This window comes from Tamandua tetradactyla, chromosome X (assembly GCF_023851605.1).
Source record: "Tamandua tetradactyla isolate mTamTet1 chromosome X, mTamTet1.pri, whole genome shotgun sequence".
Lineage (NCBI taxonomy): Eukaryota > Metazoa > Chordata > Mammalia > Pilosa > Myrmecophagidae > Tamandua > Tamandua tetradactyla.
In genome coordinates this window covers 40,626,329-40,645,459 of record NC_135353.1, presented here as the reverse complement: position 1 = coordinate 40,645,459, position 19,131 = coordinate 40,626,329, and the positions used below count along the sequence as shown (strand labels likewise).

The 19,131-nt window shown below is 36.2% G+C and overlaps 1 protein-coding gene across 1 annotated transcript in view; it reads right to left on the bottom strand.

The window, feature by feature from the left end:
• Positions 1-19,131, bottom strand: part of TENM1 (teneurin transmembrane protein 1) — a 1,173,786-nt gene that overhangs the window by 171,082 nt on the left and 983,573 nt on the right. Inside the window, exons 17-19 of the mRNA XM_077145946.1 lie at positions 13,509-13,628; positions 5,813-6,074; positions 3,307-3,574 (exon numbers count right to left, since the gene is read on the bottom strand). Coding sequence (XP_077002061.1) covers positions 3,307-3,574; positions 5,813-6,074; positions 13,509-13,628 — 650 coding nt within the window. The remainder of the gene's footprint in view (positions 1-3,306; positions 3,575-5,812; positions 6,075-13,508; positions 13,629-19,131) is intronic.

Here is a 19,131-nt window from a genome sequence, read left to right as displayed (position 1 = left end):
CTGTAGTGTTTCCATACATAGTAATGAACAATCTGAGGGGAAAATCAAGAAAAGAATTCCATTTACAATTGCAACCAAAAGAATAAAATATTTAGGAATAAATTTACCTAAAGAGACAAAAGACCTATACAAAGAAAACTGCAAGAAATTGTTAAAAGAAATCACAGAAGACCTAAATAAATGGAAGGGCATACCTGTGTCATGGATCGGAGGACTAAATATAGTTAAGATGTCAATTCTACCTAAAATTAACTTACAGATTTAATGCAATACCAAATAAAATCCCAAAAAACTTACTTTTCAGAAATAGAAAAACGAATAACCAAATTTTTCTGGGAGGGCGGGGTGCCCCAAATAACTAAAACTATCCTGAGAAAGAAAAATGAAGTCGGAAGTCTCATACAACCTGACTTTAAGGCATATTATGAAGCTACAGTGGTCAAAACAGCATGGTACTGGCAGAAAGATAGATATACCGACCAATGGAATTGAATAGTGTTCAGATATAGACCCTCTCAGCTATGCACAATTGATTTTTGATAAGGCAGTCCAACCAATTCACCTGGGACAGAATAGTCTTTTCAATAAATTGTGCCCAGAGAACTGGATATCCATATGCAAAAATGAAAGAGGATCTGTATCTCACACCCTATACAGAAATTAACTCAAAATGGATCAAAGACCTAAACATTAGATCTAAGACCATAAAACTTATAGAAGAAAATATAGGGAAATATCTTCTAAATCTTATAATAGAAGGCAGTTTTATAGACCTTACACCCAAAGCATGAGCATTGAAGAAAGAAATAAAGAAATGGGAACTCCTCAAAATTAAACACTTATGTGCATCAAAGATCTTTGTCAAGAAAGTAAAAAGACAGCCTACACAATGGGAGACAATATTTAGAAATGACAGATCAGATAAAAGTCTAGTCTCCAGAATATATAAAGAGATTGTTCAACTCAACAACAAAAAGATAGACAACCCAATTACAAAATGGGCAAAAGCCATGAACAGATACTTCTCAGAAGAGGAAATACAAATGGCCAAAAGGCACATGAAAAGATGCTCAACTTCCCTGGCTATTAGGGAAATGCAACTCAAAACCACAATGAGATATCATCTCACACCCACCAGAAAGGTCATCATCAATAAAACAAAAAATGACAAGTGCTGGAGAGGATGTGGAGAAAGAAGCACACTTATCCACTGTTGGTGGGAGTGATACAACTGCTCTGCATGGAAATTTTGTGGTTCCTCAGGAAGCTAAGTATAGAATTGCCATATGACCTGGCAATACCATTGTATGGTATCTACTCAGAAGACATGAGGGCAAGGAGACAAATGGACAATTGCACACCAATGTTCACAGCTGCATTATTTACAATTGTGAAGAGATGGAAAGAGCCAAAATGTCCATCAACAGACGAATGGCTAAACAAGCTGTGGTATATACATATGATGGGATATTATGCAGTTGTAAGACAGAATAAAGTTATGACGTATGTAACAACATGGATGGACAGTAAGGACATTATGCTGAGTGAGATTAGCCAGAAACTAAAGGACAAATACTGTATGGTGTCACTGATATGAACTGACATTACTGAGTAAACTTGGAGAATTTCAGCTAGTAACAGAGACCATCAGGAGATAGAAATAGGGTAAGATACTGGGAAATTGGAGCTGAAGGGATACAGATTGTGCAACAGGACTGATTGTAAAAATTCAGAAATGGATAGCACAATACTACTTAACTGTAATACGATTATGTTAGAACACTGAATGAAGCGGAATGTGAGAATGATAGAAGGAGGAGGGTTGGGGACACAAATGAAATCAGAAAGAAAGATAGATGATAAAGAATGAGATGGTATAATCTAGGAATGCCTAGAATGTATAATGTTAGTAACTAAATGTACAAATTTAAAAACGTTTTTGCATGAGGAGGAACAAAGGGATATCAATACTGCAGGGTGTTAAAATAGATGGTAATTAATATTTTAAAATTTTAACTTACGTGTGAAACTAAAGCAAAAAATGTTTATTTGGTACAAAATTTATATTTTGACTAGTGAAGTTTCTAATATAACTTATGTGGACAGGTTAATTGAACACCATAAGTACATGAAACCTTGAGTAGGGCATGAGATTTTGTAGGTTTGTCCAGAGTGATGCTCCAATAAATCCCAGAGTGATTTGAACAGTGAATAAAAAGTATTTGCAAAGTTCCCTTGGGAGAATGGTGAGAAAGAGGGAAAATTCATCTTCCCCAAGTAGAGAATTCTTGATATTCTTATAAGCAAAATATAAGAATGTCCAGTAAGGACAACCAAAGCAATAGGCTGAGCCCCCAATCTTGGAGTTTGTTCATATGAAACTTAATCCTGCAATGGATAGTCAAAGCCTACTTAAAATTAGGCCTAAGAGTCACCCCTAAGAGAACCTCTTCTGTTGCTCAGATGTGGCCTCTCCCTCTTGGCCGACACATCAAGCAAACTCACTGCCCTCCTCCTCTCTGCATGGGACATGACTCCAAGGGGTGTGGACCTTCCTGGCAACATGGGACAGAAATCCTAGAATAAGCTGGCACTCAGTATTAATGGATTGAGAAAACCTTCTCAACCAAAAGAGGCAAGAGTGCAATGAGACAAAATAAAGTGTCAATGGCTGAGACATTTCAAACAGAGTCAAGAGGTTATCCTGGAGGTTATTCTTACACATTAAATAGATATCACCTTGTTAGTCAAGATGTAGTGGAGAGGCTGGAGGGAACTGCCTGAAAATGTAGAGCTGTGTTCCAGTAGCCATGTTTTTTGAAGATGATTGTTTAATGATATAGCTTTGGCAATGTGACCATGTGATTGTGAAAACCTTGTGCCTGATGTTCCTTTTATTTACCATATCAACAGATGAGTAAAACATACGGATTAAAAATAAATAATAGGGGCAATAAATGTTAAAATACATTTAGTAGATTGAAATGCTATTGGTCAATGAAAGGGAGGGGTAAGGGGTATGGTATATATGAATTTTTTTTGTTGTCTTTTTATTTATTTTTCTGAATCGATGCAAATGTTCTAAGAAATAGTCATGATGATGAATATGCAACTATGTGATGATATTGTGAATTACTGATTATATATGTAGAATGGAATGATCATATGTTAAGAATGTTTGCATTTGTTGTTATAATTTTAAAAAATTTTTTAAATAATTAAAAAATAATATAAATTAATATAGAGCAAGTATTTTCTCTTTTGTGAACATAACACAGTTATTTACATAGAATTAGTTTACCATACCCAAAGCCTCTGCCAGTCCCCAAACCTTCTGACCATAGACGTCGGTCTTGTTCCAGGCAAATGTGTAGATGAGATTAATTGCAGCAGGAAACCACTTCTGTGTGAGTCTCCCCTCCACAGCCACTGTGAGGTGTACTTTTATCATTCCCAAAGGAATCGTTGAATGTGTCAGAAGGATCCGTAACAGGGTTTTATACCCGGGAGTGCGGCTGCTCAGGTAACTCAGGCTTACAAAGCTGGAAGGAATGGGGATCTCTTCCTGTACAACCTGAAAGAAAAAATCGTTGAATGGGCTCTTATTAGTGGTCACAGGTAGATAAGAAGATTGCATGCTTCTTGTGTTAGAAACATGCCAAAAGAGAGAGTATAAAGGGGTCTGTGGATGTCAAGGTATTCATTCTCAAATCTTTGTGAGGTTGTGGGACCAGAAGTTTCAAATTTTGTGCTGAATTTGCACGGAGATAAGAAATTCAGCCAATCTGAGGATTGTTCTCTTTTTTCTCCTGCCAGAGAAGACTGTGAAAAGAACATTTTCACTTTTTCAACATTGTGCCAAAAATTGTTTATTAAGAGTTAGAAAAGATTACATGCTGAATATCAAGCAACTGAGTGCTATGGGCTCCTTTAAGTGGTCTATTTCATATATCTATACACACACACAAAATCTTGTTTGGTGTTAGGTCATATATCACAAAGTCTCTTTGCAATTCTTATTCAGGTTAGGCTCTCTAAGAGGAAAGTCTCCTGAAGCAGGCCCAGCAAGTGATATTTATGTCAAAGATTATGGCTTCCCTAGAATAAATCTTTACTGATGCCATCAAACTTGTCTTCTTTGCAGCTCTGGAATGACCCCAAGGACAAAATCTTTAATCAAATTTTGCTTTTATATTTATCTGTGCCTAAATGTACCAATAATTGGGAACAAGTTTCTCCAAGTTGACACCTGTGACTCGGCAGCAAATAACATCCATTAACTCCTTTGAAAATTTTATACTAAACCTTGGTTTTAACATAAAAATACTACTTGGATTCTTTAATCATTTGTCATTGTTTATTTTTTTTATTAATGCAGAGGGATTTAAACAACCAAAAATGGTCACTAAAACTAAATCTTATGTTCTGTGACTTTTATCATTCAAAACACATCTGAAGAAAGAGCCCCTCCTATTCCACACATTTAAGGTGACATGGGTAGTGTAGATATTTTCATGCTCTCATTCATTTTTTGCTCAGAACCTTGTTTACTCTTTCCTTTCCAAACTAGTGTACCCAGCAGAACAGCTAATTAAATACATGGTACCTCATATTGTCCAGGATTTCTGTTCATTCTCCTGTTTCTTAGGGCATCAATCCTTCTGGTCTACACTTTTCCCAGTTTTTATTTCTCTACATTGTCTATTTGATACTAGAGTTTTTCACTGGGTCTGTCTTCTTAGATGGTGACAGAAATAAAATAATGAAGGGTAGCACAACCTTTACACCTTCACATTTCATTTCCTTAAGGAAACCTGCAATCCTTTATTACTTAGAAAACTTTTGCTCTGAAAGAAAACCCATATGCCTGAAAGACATCTGTGAAGGGATCAGTGTACCAATCATATGTACACATTAAATACTGTCATTGCTCTCCCTTTCTAAGGAGAAGAATGGAAAATACAAGAAGGGAAATCTTTGGACTCCTCTTCCTGTAGAGGACTATTTATGTATAAGCATTTCCAAAATGGTATCTTCTGGGCACTGCTAATACCTGGTGAGAATGTTGTGATAGAAGAAAAGCTAACTCTACCTTGCAGTGCCCATTTGCTTCTTTTTGAACATGCTTCTTAAATTCAGGCTCTGTAAGATTTGTGAGTTCATTTTGGTGGCTTCCACATGTAACTATCACTGAAATGATTCTATAATGTGATCATTATAGAATAATTTTTCTATAAAGAAAAATTCTCAGGTATCTTAAAATATTAAGTTTCAAAAAGATGTCTTCCCTGACAATAAAGCTTGAAGACTCAAAACAATACATTAAAACAAAAGATCACAATGTAGATTTAAAAACTGCCTTTATTAAACACAGGCAAATGAGAAAAGGTAGCATAAGCTCTAAGAGCAATGAAAATGGATGCCGACTAGGTGATGGAAGAAAACTAATTTCTTAAGGGGCTTTAATTTCAGAACCACAGACAGCCCAAGTTCATTGATTATACTGTTATCAAAGTTGAGCCAGTTAACTTTGTTCTGTAGAATACAGTGTCCATTAGGTTAAGGTTTGGGGTTTAATTCTCACAACAGCTATTCATCTTGTTCTGCTTCATAGCCACAGATAGCACTCTCATACCTGGCCAGTCACTTTGCAAATGTATATCAAAGTTACTACCTTTGAAGCTTTTCCTTAACAAATGAAAGGTAGAACATTACAGGGCTGGCAGGAGCAATGAAAGGAATTCAGTCACTCTACATTGTTGACCACCCTATGATATTATGAATTTATATAGTCTAAGGTCAAAATACACACCTGAAGCTCTGGAACAATAGTTCCCCTCTCTGGACAGGACCCTGCAAATGATGTGAGTGGTGAAGGAAGCACAATAGGGTTTGGACTGATAAAGTTGGAGATATCACAGGATGGTGGGTCTGATACCACTCTTTGCATGGTTACTTTATCCACCACAATAAACTGATTCCAAGGCAACCAGAGTGTCCTCTTCTCAGAAAGGAATGGTGATCGATCAAAGATTAACATGACAGAGATCCCACCGATGGCTACGAGGTCAAAACTGAGAAGGAAAAAATAAGACCATTTCAACCAAATGAGCAATCAAAATAAAATTAAGGTGAAAAATAATAGGTTGACTTTATTGTCCTTTGTTTGTTTTGGAACTTAACTATATCCAATTGAATCCTCTATTTTATAAATTCCCTCTAGCTATTTATTCCATGGATAACTTCTTTCCACCATCCAGTAGCCTTCTGAAAAGAATTTCCATATAACCAGCTGGTATTTACCCAGACTTTTTAAACCGATTTTAATACTATGCTAAACAAAATCACTGCATGCATTTCTGCACAGCCAAATCTGACATCATGCTCCCTTTTCAGATGCAAGAGATAAAAAAAAGACTACTTAACATTGAGCAGCATCTGTAATATAAAGCATTATCATTTTGAAACATATACACATATACAACTCTATAATGTAACATAAAAAATGTAGAAATCCAAAAGATTAAATATCTTGTTTAGGGTCACAAACATAGAGTCAGAAACCAGATGGTGTCTTTGAATTGGCATGTGGTAGAGGAAGACAGTTCAGTGAAATATGCTTGTATCATACCATGCCTAAACCCTCCACATGGAGTTACCCCTATGTTTCCCTATTCTATTTGAACACTAGATTCAGGACTTCTGGGTTCCTTTTGTAAGACAGCATGTAATGGACTCTGCCAATCTTTTCCAACAATGCCTCCTAAATCTCTAACAAAGCAAGACTACCTCTTCTGTATGCCAACCCTGTCCATCTCTAGATTTGGTCTCTGACATGAGTATTGCATTGGAGTAAAGTGGACTCAGATTTCAATTCATTTTGCACTAGATGGTTCCACCATTCTTCTCTTATGTGTAAAACAATGTCTTTGAGATACTGCATTTGAAGTATTCAACAAGCATAAAATACTATATAAAGGTAAGATAATGAAAAATTATTCTCATTATATCCTAAAAATGGGTAAAGGATAATATGATGCTCCTAAATTTTCAAAGCAATTTAAATTCACAGGAGAGAAATATAAGCAATTCCCTGCATTAAGAAAACATTTTTCTCTATGGACAACTGATTTTTGGCCTTTTGAGTGGCCAAGTCCACTTAACTGAGACAGAACATCTTTTCAATAAATGGTACTTGGATAATAAACTGGAAATCCATATCCAAAAGAAAGGAAGAGGACCCCTATCTCACAACATATTGAAAAATTAACTCAAAATGCATTAAAGACCTAACATTACAGCTAAAACCATAAAACTCTTAGAAGAAAATGTAGGGAGATATCTTAAAGATCTTGTGGTAGGAGGTGGTTCCCTAGACCTTAAATCCAAAGCATAAGCAATGAAAGAAAAAATAGATAAATGGGATCTCCTCAAAATTGAATACTTTTGCATGCCAAAGGACATTGTCAGGAAAGTAAAAAGGCATCCTACTCAACAGGAGGCAATATTTGGAAATCACATATACAATAAGGGTCTAATATCCAGAATATATAAAGAGCTCTTGCAACTCAACAAGAAAAAGACAAACAACTCAATTAAAAACATGGGGAAAAATATGGATACACACTTTTCCAAAGAGGAAACACAAATAGCTTAAAAGCAAATGAAAAGATGTTCAACCTCACTAGCTATTAGGGAAATGCAAATCATCTCACACCTACTAGAATGACCATTACTAAAAAAAAAGAAAGAAAACTACAAGTGCTATAGAGGATGTGGAGAAATAAGTACACTTATTCACTGTTGGTGGGAATGACGTAGAATGGTGCAGCTGCTCTCGAAGGTGGTTTAGCGGTTCCTTAGGAAGCTAAGTATGGAATTGCCATATGATCTGGCAATCCCATTACTACCTATATATTCAAAAGAACTGAAAGCAGGGACATAGACATCTGCACGCCAATGTTTATAGCTCTTTTACTCATGTCATGAAGCATGCAAGGAGGTGAATGAACTTTGAGGACATTATATTGAGTGAAATAAGCCAGAGACAAAAGGCCAAATATTGTATGGTCTTACTTATATGAGTTAACTATAATGAGTGAACTCTGAGAATTAATTTCAAAAGCATAGATTACTAGGAGATAGAAAGTGGGCAGCAATTGGATAATCGTTAATTAAGGAGCACAGAACCATTGTAAAGATTCAAACATGAATAGCACAATGCTGTGGGATGGTAGCACAATAATGTAAGTATAAATAGCAAAGCAGAGTGTGAGTATGGTTAAAGAGGAAGACTAGAGTCATGTATGTTACCAGAAGGAAAGCTGGAGGACAAAAACTGGAACTACACAAATTAACAAAACCCAGAGTGAATGATGGTGGTTAATTGTATAAATATGAAAGTTCTTACATGAGCTAGAACAAATATGTTCCTATTGCAAGGTGTTAATAATAGGGCATTATATGGGAAAAACTAAGGTCTATAGTTAATAGTAACATTATAATATTCTTTCATTAATTGTAACAAAAGCACTATACAAAACTAAATGTCAATAATAAGGGGATATAAGGAGTATGGGATATTTTTCCTCAGAAGAAATGAAAATGTTCCCATAGTGACTGTAGTGGTTAATGTATAACTATGTGACTATACCAAGAGCCATTGATTGTACACTTAGGATGGATTGTATGGTGTGTGAATAAAGTTGTTTTTGAAAAAAAGATTTTTCAATTATTATAAGCCTTGATAGGGAATCAGACTTAATTATGAACATCTCACCACTCCCTTCACATGACATTTATTATATTTATCATATGATTACCAATTGCATCTTATTGCAGAAATATTCCAGATTTTGGTAAGTGAACAGTAAAAAAAGATGGCTTAAACTATATTTTTAATTGTTCCTTTTCAGTCAAGAGCTATAATATAAAGGCAGTTTCTCAAAGGAGGATTTGAAGCACTGCATTAACTATAGAAAATAACCTAGGTTTCAACTAAAAAAAGAAAATCCAAATGGCTTATGGCTTAAGACACAGAGGCTGAATTCATGATAATACAGTAGCAATGTGAGGAAAATACAGTGGGGAAGATCCTACACTACCAGTAAGAAACCTTTGTTCTAGTTCACGTTCTATGTTGATTTAACCCTGTGTCTTCAGCAATTTTTTGCTCCACCTCAGCTCCTGACTCCTTAAAACTGAAGTGTTTATTTATGTGAAAAAAAAACCGAAAACACAAAAACAAAATAAACATTCAATCAAGAACATATATATCTGGGAATTATTTTCTACTTTTAGAAAGACTGAGCAGGCAGGAGAGGCACCATATTTTTTAGAAAGAATAGAGGTTTTGGGTTCATACATATCTGGGATCAAATCCCAGCTCTGCCAGGATTTTTGGTCTTTGGAGTCTTTAACTTCAGTTTCCTCATTAGTAAAAAGGGGCTAATACCTTTTTTTTTTTTAGTTACAATTGTAAATGAGATAAACATTTAGGATCAATCACATAGAAGGAACCTCAAAAATGTTAACTTTCTTCTCCAATCAGGTCCATTGCCCTATAAAATTTACAATATGTTTTCTTCCCTTGTAGTTCAAATGAAACATAGGCCAGCTTTTGATTGTCTGCATGAGCAGATACTGAATTTTAAGGTTTCCTGGAGACTTCTCCCTGGTTTCCTGTGATAGTTAGTTTTATATGCCAACTTGGCTAGGCTATAGTGCCCAGCTATTCAAACAAACACTAATATGGGTGTTGCTGTGGAGGTATTTCACAGATGTGGTTACCATCTATAATCACTTGACTTTAAGTAAAGATTATCCTTGATAATGTGGGTGGGCTTCAAACAATCAGCTGAAAGTCCTTAAAAACAAAGCTGAGGTTTCCCTGAAGAAATTCTGCCTGAAGACTGCAGCACCAGCTTTTGCCAGAGAGTTTCTAACTTGCTGGTTTCTACCCTATGAATTTAGGACTTGCCAAATCCCACAGTAGTGGAAGCCAATTCCTTGAAATAAATCTTTCAATACATATATGCATCCTATTCTTTCTGTTTCTTTGGAGAACCCTGACTGATACCTTCTTCTCTTCCCACCTAGCAGTCATATTCAGTGAACGCTGTCTGGCTGACTTAATGATTGACATGGAGGTGGATATGTGGTCAAAATTCCATGTAAACCATTCCAATGCCAAGCAGAATTTCTGCTATTGATTAATTCTTTGGGATTTCTCCCACCACAAATCATCTCCATTGGCATGGGTCATTAAAAATAGGTTATAAAGTCATATGATAGCGTGTATAATAGGCCTAAAGGAGAGGGTTATTTGATTGGAGATTGTTGTCAATTCATAATAGGTTAGACCAGTCCCATCCATAGATGGAAGCTGTTGAAGACTATGTAAATATATTTATCTCTACCTTATGGTATCCATAAATGAACAAACTCTTTCCTTGAGTAGAATCAGAAGAATTCCTCTTTTCATCTTCCGAAGTCAGCAGAACAAAGTTCTAGATGCCTTTGAGAAATTTCTAAAAGGGTCAATATTTTGCCTATTTTCTTTTTCACTAGTTGAACTATTACTGTAAACAATTCTTTTTCACCACTTTCTTGAGCATCTGTTATATATCTAAATTGAAGGTATAAATCATAAAGGATAAGAGCCAGATTACTTGGATTCAAATTTTGGGTTGTGCTACTTATAAGATGTGTTAATTTGAACAAGTTACTTAATTTTTCTGCACCTTAGTTTTGTCCTCTGATAAATTAGGTGATGATAATAATGATGCCCACCTCATAGGGTTGTTCCAGGGATGAAATAGAAGACATTTATGATAGTGTCTGGCATACAATAAACACTCATAAATACTCATTTTCTTTCCTTTAGATTTGTTCTTATTTTCCTTTTCTGCTCTTTGACCTTTTTTCCACATCAATATCTAATTTCTTCACAGTTCTAGACAGTCCAGACCTTACACTTCCATTCTTCCTTCAGCTTTGTATACATAATGCTGATTTCATGACCTATACCTCTCTAGGTTCTTTAGGGAAAGTTGTCAATTATCTTTTGCAAATGTGTGGGTAATTAGTTCCACATCCCACATAATACATTTGCATTTAACAGGGACTTTGGGAGGATAAATAACTTAAGCCAAAGCAGTGAGACCAATCATGGAAATTACAGGCATTGAGGCAGATTGTGGGATTGAGATTAGGAAGCTGACACCCTTTCAGCACCTTGCATATCACACTCTACTGGGTATCTAAATGGTAATCTCAGCCTTTCTGTAGGTTTTTTGCCATCAGATACAGTTTCCTTTTGATTTTCTACTTTGAAATGTACTTAGTTAATCTGAGGTAGCAACCAGCAGAGACATATAAATGGAAACCCTTATCATACTGTCACTTTGTGTTCAAAAGATGAGAATGGGACAGTCCGGTTGGCATTTGGAACACATTTTGAGTACTAACACCCTTTACAGAGCCTGAGGGGAAAGTTATTGCCAGAGGGGGCACTAGCTAGTATCTGACTTCTATATAAACATAGTTCTTAGTTCTCACAGTGAGCTTGGAGGAGGGTCTTGGCATTTGTGTTAAAACCAAAAACACAAAAATAACAAAAATTTTCCCTCTTCAGTGTTATTTGTAAACTGGAAAAAGAAATTTTTAGACTTTTAATACATCAAGATTCTTTTAAGCTTTATTGTGAATATCAAATAATTCACTGAAACCTTTGTATGCAAAGATGGCCCAATAGTTCTCCATGGAAAGCCTAATGTCCTGCCGGGCATATTCTAGTTAAAGAAACATCTATTTTTCAACTTCTGATTTAAGAAGCTGGGTAAGGGAGAAACTAGCTTTTTTTTTTTTTCTTTTTTGTTTGCATGGGCAGGCACTGGGAAATTAAAGACAAAGAGAGGCTAATTTTGTGTACTAATTATTGGTGAATGAAATTCCGAGATTCCATTGTTCCACCTAATTGGAAAATAGGTCCATTTGAATTAGTAGAAAGCTCCAGTTATGGAATATTTCAAAGAAAATGTACTCTTTAGTGCTTTCACATATGTATGAAATGTTCGCTACTTGTTAACAAAGTAGTTCTGCTGAGCTAGTTATAATGAATAGATGGCTAGTCAATAATTACCAATATAATTTACATGCAAATAATTCATATGATTTACTGAAGTCCTTAAAAACAGTTTGTTTTCTTAAGTAGATGAAAATGCTTCCTTATTATCTTCTTTATCTTTTTTTTATAATCACAAGCAGTTGAAAAAATAATTTTTCAGCCTAGCCCAAGTTGAACAATCAACAATTCTGAAGAGGTTAGGGCTAATAAGGTTAGATTCTTCTTTAAAAATATATTTTTATCGAGATATCTTCACACACTGTACAGTCCATCCAAGGTGTACAATCAGTGGCTCACAATATCATCACATAGTTGTGTATTCATCACCATAATCATTTTTAGAACATCTTCATCACTCCAGAAAAAGAAATAAGAATAAAAAAAAGAAAAACTCCTTACTGCCCCTGACCCCTCCCTCTTATTGACCACTGGTATTGCAATCTTGATAGTAGGTTCTTGAAATGAGATAGTCTCTCACACTGATAAAGCTCCAAATCAGCAGGTTCCTTTATGTGAGCATTGAAATAGTTTGTAATAAGGAGAGCATTTTAAGGTCAGCCACCTGGAGACCAAAGCACCTCAAAGCCATCATTACAATGTTCCTGAAAGTCATAAATAAGTACCTTTTAGCTGACACATGGGCCTATTAACTCAAGTATTCTGAGGAAATGTCTAAATGACAGCAACAAAAATGTTTTTGTGAGAAAAACCTTTCCCACAATGAAAAGATTATACCTAGTGGCCCTGCTTTCTAGGTTTCAGAGAACCTTGAGAAGCCCTTTAGGAAGCAGCCTGATGGTTGGTGTTTAAGGTTAAATCACTATAGTTATGTAGACACCAATTTCTTTTATTCCTTTTATAAAAAGCTTCCATGTTGATATTGGTCATGCTCGTCAATCAGTTGCAGCTACTAGTCAAATAGGCAGCTTGTGGAGGGCACTTTTAAAAATTGCCTTAATTAATATGGTTGAACTCTGTACCTTTGGAAGAAACCATTTTGAAACCTTTATTTCTGAAATATTTGAGGGCTATCATGGAAGAAACTCCTCAGTGTTCAATGGCCCCCTAATTGTTATCTTCATCCTCTCACTGAATTTTGAAGCTGGATTTATGAATGGAATTAGACAAAGAATAGGAAACTTTCTATGTGGCCAGGCCTTCAAGAATACTTGAGAGTAATAGTGAAGGGCTAGAAGAGAAATTTGGTTTGAATTAGATGGGGAATATAAGAAATAAATACCACCGATTACTTTTCTATTCAGTAGATGCAGCTGGAAGGAAGCCGAGCTTCCCATCTCTGTTGTATTTGAACTCCAGTTTTAAATCGTGGCTAGAAGTCAGTATTTGGGCCTAACAATGATTAGAAACAATGTTAACATACCTTCCATCTTGCCGGCTGATGGTAAACCCGTAGTCACTGTGGTGTAAGAAACTAACATTTACCCCCACTAGTGGGGTTCCATCAACAGCTACTACTTGACCTCGAATCACACAGGCACGCCTGCAACACAAGACCAAAGGCAAATATAAAGGCATGTTGAAATTAGATTCTAGAAGCCAAATTGTAGAATATTTGAAAATACAAATTTAACAAAGAAAACAATAATTTCACCAACCAGTAATAATTATTAATAACATTTTGGGGAGGGATTCTGCATCATTTTTACTGATCAAAATTGAGATCATACTGGGTATAGTTCTATATCCTGACATTTTAAAGTTAATTTATATTATGAGCATTGTCTAATATAGTTAGAATTTCTTCATATATTATTTTGTTAGTAAATAAAAATTTTCTTAAAATAATATTGTAGAACTCATTTAACTATTCTGTCTTACATGTTATAGACAATAAACCCCACAACCAAATTCTGTTAAAATCAGAGAAATTAGCTATAAGTATGGTAATAGGATTTATTCTGCATTCCCTAAGGCCTTCTCCCAATACCAATTACAAACCCTTAAGTATTACTCAAAGGTAAAATAATATAATTGTTACTATTAGTGTTTCTGTATATTGGGCTCTCAGACTAGAACTCCTTGTTCTATAACACAGATCAGTAGTTTTCTTGTTTCCAGTGAGCTGTCCATTTTATGAATTATGTAAATTATGGTTCTAAATGGTATACAAATAGCATACTGCCACTTGCTTTGCTATATCTTATTCTCCCAATCTCTGTATCATTTGTTCTAAGAGAAATCTCATTTGTTCTAAGAGAGAATACATTTGAAATTATTGTATTCTGAATTTTAAACCAATCCAGTAGGATCTGGTCCCAAGTTCTACATCTGATTTAATAAAAATAAAAGGATAGGCCTAGTTTTATACAGCAAGGTTTTGGAGGTCTTTCCAAAGGAAAATTCGACAATCTGGGTATAGACTAAGAAGAAACAAGAAGATAAAAGCTCCTGCAAATTACATAGAGATTTTATACTATTGGGGCCAAAGGGGCTAAAAGACTGTATTAGGAAGCCAAACCAGTTAAAAATTAGTGAAACATTGTTACCTGATCTCTCAATGCTAATGGATTTTTCAGGGGGTAGGGTGGTGAAATGGGGGATTGTTCTGAGCTTCCCCAAGGCTATCCCACTTAACTAGGAGGCCTTTGCAACAGTAGTGCCTACCCAGGTAGTCGCTGATTTCTTATTGACAAGACAGTTCTACAGTCACTCATTTTATCTGTTCACACATCTAGACATTGTATCTTTCTACAGCAGTACTAGCCTCAATTATTTTTATTTTCATTTTCTCAAGCCTAGTTGGCATTACTTTCTCATATTTCATGACAGACACAGACCTGACTCGTCTCATCGCTGCTCTTTAATTTTCTATACAGCTTAAATTTATGAAGGATCCAGGCTGGTGGGTGAAAGTCTCATAAAAATCATCATTATTCTGTGCATTTCCCTTGTATTCCTCTCTTCCTTCATTCTGTATCTTATTTTGAGTAGACTTGTCTTTTGACTCGTGCTCTCCTTAATAGCCCTCATATTTTATGAAGCACACAAATTTGTGTGGTAATGACTCATCAAAGTCATCATTATTCAAGACATTGTCTTCCTGTTACTCATTCATTTCACTCTTCATCATTCATAAATAATCTGCACAGACTTTTCTTTCAACTCCCCTACTTTTTTATTCCTCATATTTTATGATCCACAATTTACAACATTTAATAAAGCTCCATAAAACTTATTATTCTACATTAATCAGTATTGAAATCTCCTTGTAATGTATTAGAATTTAATTATTCTATGGTTCACTGTGTCTTGCTGCATTCAGTCCAATTATTTACACACTCTGTGTCATCCATTTTTCACAAGAATAACTTTTAGCTCCTTTTATTCCTGGATGATTAATACTTACTATAATATTTGACCAATATCCACCATCCAGCATCAGTGTATAAATTTAGAGACACTGTTAAAGTATCCTTTTAAATTTGGAGTTATCTTGACTGGCACTGCATGCAAAAACCTTAGAGAAAACCTACTTCTCAAGCAAACTCTTCATTTCAGAAAGAAGCTCTTGAGCCTACTTGCTTCTCCAGGCTATTTCAATTCCAAAGGGCCTTAGGGTGCCTTCGTATACATTCTTGGTAAGTATTGTGCACTATGTCACTTCGTTCATTCCAACTGCCATTTTGTGCACTCTCAGCTTCAAAATTCAACTTCCTTCTTAATTGTGGATTGTAGTTTTCCATCTCTTTTTTTTCCTGTTTCACAGAACACTGAAGTATAGTTTCTCCCCCATCTATATTACCTGCTGTGATTATGCTCCTCATAGCCTAAGCAGCCTGTATAATTCATCTTTTTCAAGGTTAGGTACTTGCTGAAGTAGAGAGCTATGTATGACCAGGAGTTTGTCTTTGGCAGTCACCAAATCCTACCGTGTTCTGCTTTACCCTGATTGGCTGTTCCCCATTTCTTCTCCAAGAGAGACCAAGCTTCCTCAAATCACCCCCTAAATAAGGCAACCCTACTTTGCCTGTCCTTGGTCTGTCTTGAGGAAGTGTCTTGAGCCCTTATATCCATTTGCCAACATCAAAACTACTCCTAACACAAATCCTAGTCCTTCAAGGACCTATCCTCTTCTGAAACCTTTTCAATTAAATAATATACTCTCTTAGCTCAATGGACTCACATTTGGGGCCTTTGAGAAGTTATGACAACTCTGTCAAGTTCAGTAGTTGGTGGAGATAGGTTAGCTAATGGAAGTAATCTGCATTTTCCAACCAGATGTTAGAAGTTACTGTCTGGACTGCTAGGAAACCTGACATAGGTTTCCTAGCAAACCTGTATAGCAGGTTTGCGTGTGCTTGCTGTGATTGTTTTTTTATGTTGGGTTTTGTGTGTGTGTGTGTGTGTGTATACGTATATTCACATGTTTTCTATCTTTGCCTGGGGCCCTTCTTCTTTGATTCACAGACATGGATGGGAAGCTTTGTTTCCTTGATTCTGAGAAACAAGAACCTCTCCTCACTGTTGTGGTGTAGCAGGCAGGCCTTCCCCTCTTTCTGGTTTAGCTGTGCTCTCTGTGGAAAATCCCCAAACCCCCTCTCCTTGCAGGCAACTGAGATAAGGCACATTTCCTGGTATAGAAACCCCCTCCCCTAGCCTTCAGGAACTGGTGAAGATGCACGTAGGCAAGAGAAGACATTCCTGGGGTGGTGGCCCCTCAACGGTTCAGCTCTGGGCCATTCTCAACTTAAATCAACCAATTGTTTACTTTGTCTTTAACACGTCAAAGAGTCTATAAAAGCTAAGGTTGCCTTTTATTCCAGGCTCAGGCTTTCAGAGGCTACTGCCTGAGCCCTATGGCCATAGCAAATAAAACTTGCTTCCTGAAACTACGGATCCTTAGTCTCAGCCTGTTCTAACTTCGCAAAACCTTCCTGGAGGCCTGCGGCCTCCTTCCTGGTTTTTGTGCTACAGTGGGTTAGAACAAGATACCTTGAACTTAGATGGGCATGTCCAATGTGACTTTAAAACCTTTTGGGGAAGTTCACTCTTCACAAGTGTGCCTTTTCCTGTTCTTTGGTGAGGAAAAGGTGCTTCCAAGTTGTCTACCTGCTGTCACTATGTTAAAGCAGCAACCTCAAAATAGTTGCTTCTTAACTGAACTAAATGCTGCATCCTCCAAGTATCTGGAGCTCAGTCTAAAGAACTAGGACATCTTGGGAAATTTTAGTCAGAATACACTTTACTGAGAACCTTATTTAACTGACAAGCTGCTTGTTAGCTCTGATCCAAAAGGTCTAATTTAGTCTGTACTTGCTATTTTCATGTATAATCAAATTATCCCTAGCCAATCAGTTCTTGGTTCCATTCTCTTCTTCCTTTATTCGTTGACTTTTGTCTTCTGTGTCAATTTCCAATATTCATTCAACATCTCAGGCAACAACATTAACCTCAAGCACAAAAGTTGGTTTGAAAAACTAGACTGAAAACTAAATTGCTGAAAGAAGATGCAATTTATGTATTGTGTTTCTGATTAAAATCTTCCCTAATTCTAACTTTTTCATGTTTGAAGGGGCTGTCAATAATATGGGATGGGGGATGAAACTAGTTGATGTTTTGGAGAGGCTGACCCCTCTGCTTAGCCCAAATACCCCTAAAGGGTGGAAGAAAGATCAATGTTGATGGCGGAGCTATACAGAGCAGGTAGGGTTTAACAAATGAGTATTATTACTGAATCATTATATTGGTATTTCTTTTACTTTCCAGTGTCTGGGAGCAGCTAGTAATAAAAACCTAAAAATGTGGAATTGTAACCCATACCAAACTCTGAAATCTGTTCTACTACTAATTGTTGTGATGTGCTTTGAAATTTATTGCTTTTTTCTATATATCTTATTTTTCACAAAAAAAGAAAAATATATTTCTCATTTTAAAAAATGCAAAAAAATCATGAGACATTCAGCAAATCACAATGAATGGACTTCCTTTATATCTTGATTTAAACAAACAAACAATTTAAAATTCTTATATTTATGAGATAGATGAAATGTTGAATATGGGCTATATATTTGATTATATTAAATAACTATTGTAAAATAAAAATAAAATCTTTCCTAAGAAAAATGAGGCTTATGGCTATGGAAGTTATATGGCTATTTGCTTTTGTGGCTAACATGGGCACATGCAAACTTTGAAGGGTAACGCTCTAAATCAAGGACCTGGTCAGCAGGGGACCTAGCAGGAGGTGGGCAAGTTCAGTTGTGTTCTCCATAGGAAGAGATAAAATATTTTCCACAACTGACAGCTCTGGTCAAAAGATAGCATTGAGGAAGACTGGGAAGGGAGAAAACATATGATTCCTCTGCTCACTAGTCTTTGAAGGCTGCGCTATAAATTCTCCTATGAGTGGTCATTTAGTTCAAGTCTTTGGGGACCAGAAACATTTTGCATATGAGGTGCAATGTGAGGGGTCTCCTTACATCTCCACCATGGGCTGTCATAACCTAATACCCCAGGGTTATAAATTGCCATTTGGTCTAAAGCATTGCTGTTTCCGTGGTTCTATTGGAATGCAAATACCTCTGAAAGATTGAGACAAAAATGTCAGGAGTTTCCCCTAAACTGAGAGCTTCAGGTGTTCCTCTTGTCCACCACCATCAAATAAAGAATAGAGGATCTTCTCTTTAGCCTGCAATTTTGAGACTGTGGTATTGGACCTCAACCCTTTCTGATTATCCTTCTCTTGTATAGACCAGTGGTTCTCAAACAGGATCATATACCAGAACACTCTGGAGGGCTTGTTAAATCAGACTGCTAGATCCTACCCCCAGAGTTTCTGATTCAGCAGGTCTGGGTTGGAGCCGGAGAATGTGATTCCTTACAAGTTCCTAGGTGATGCTGATGCTGCTGGTCCAAAGACCAACTTTTGAGAACTGCTGCTCTAGAGGAACTAAGACCAGTACACATTCATCCAATTAGTGTATATGAACTCCTGAGGAGGGAGGCAGGGGGCATAAACCATGTAAAGGCAGTAAAATAACCAA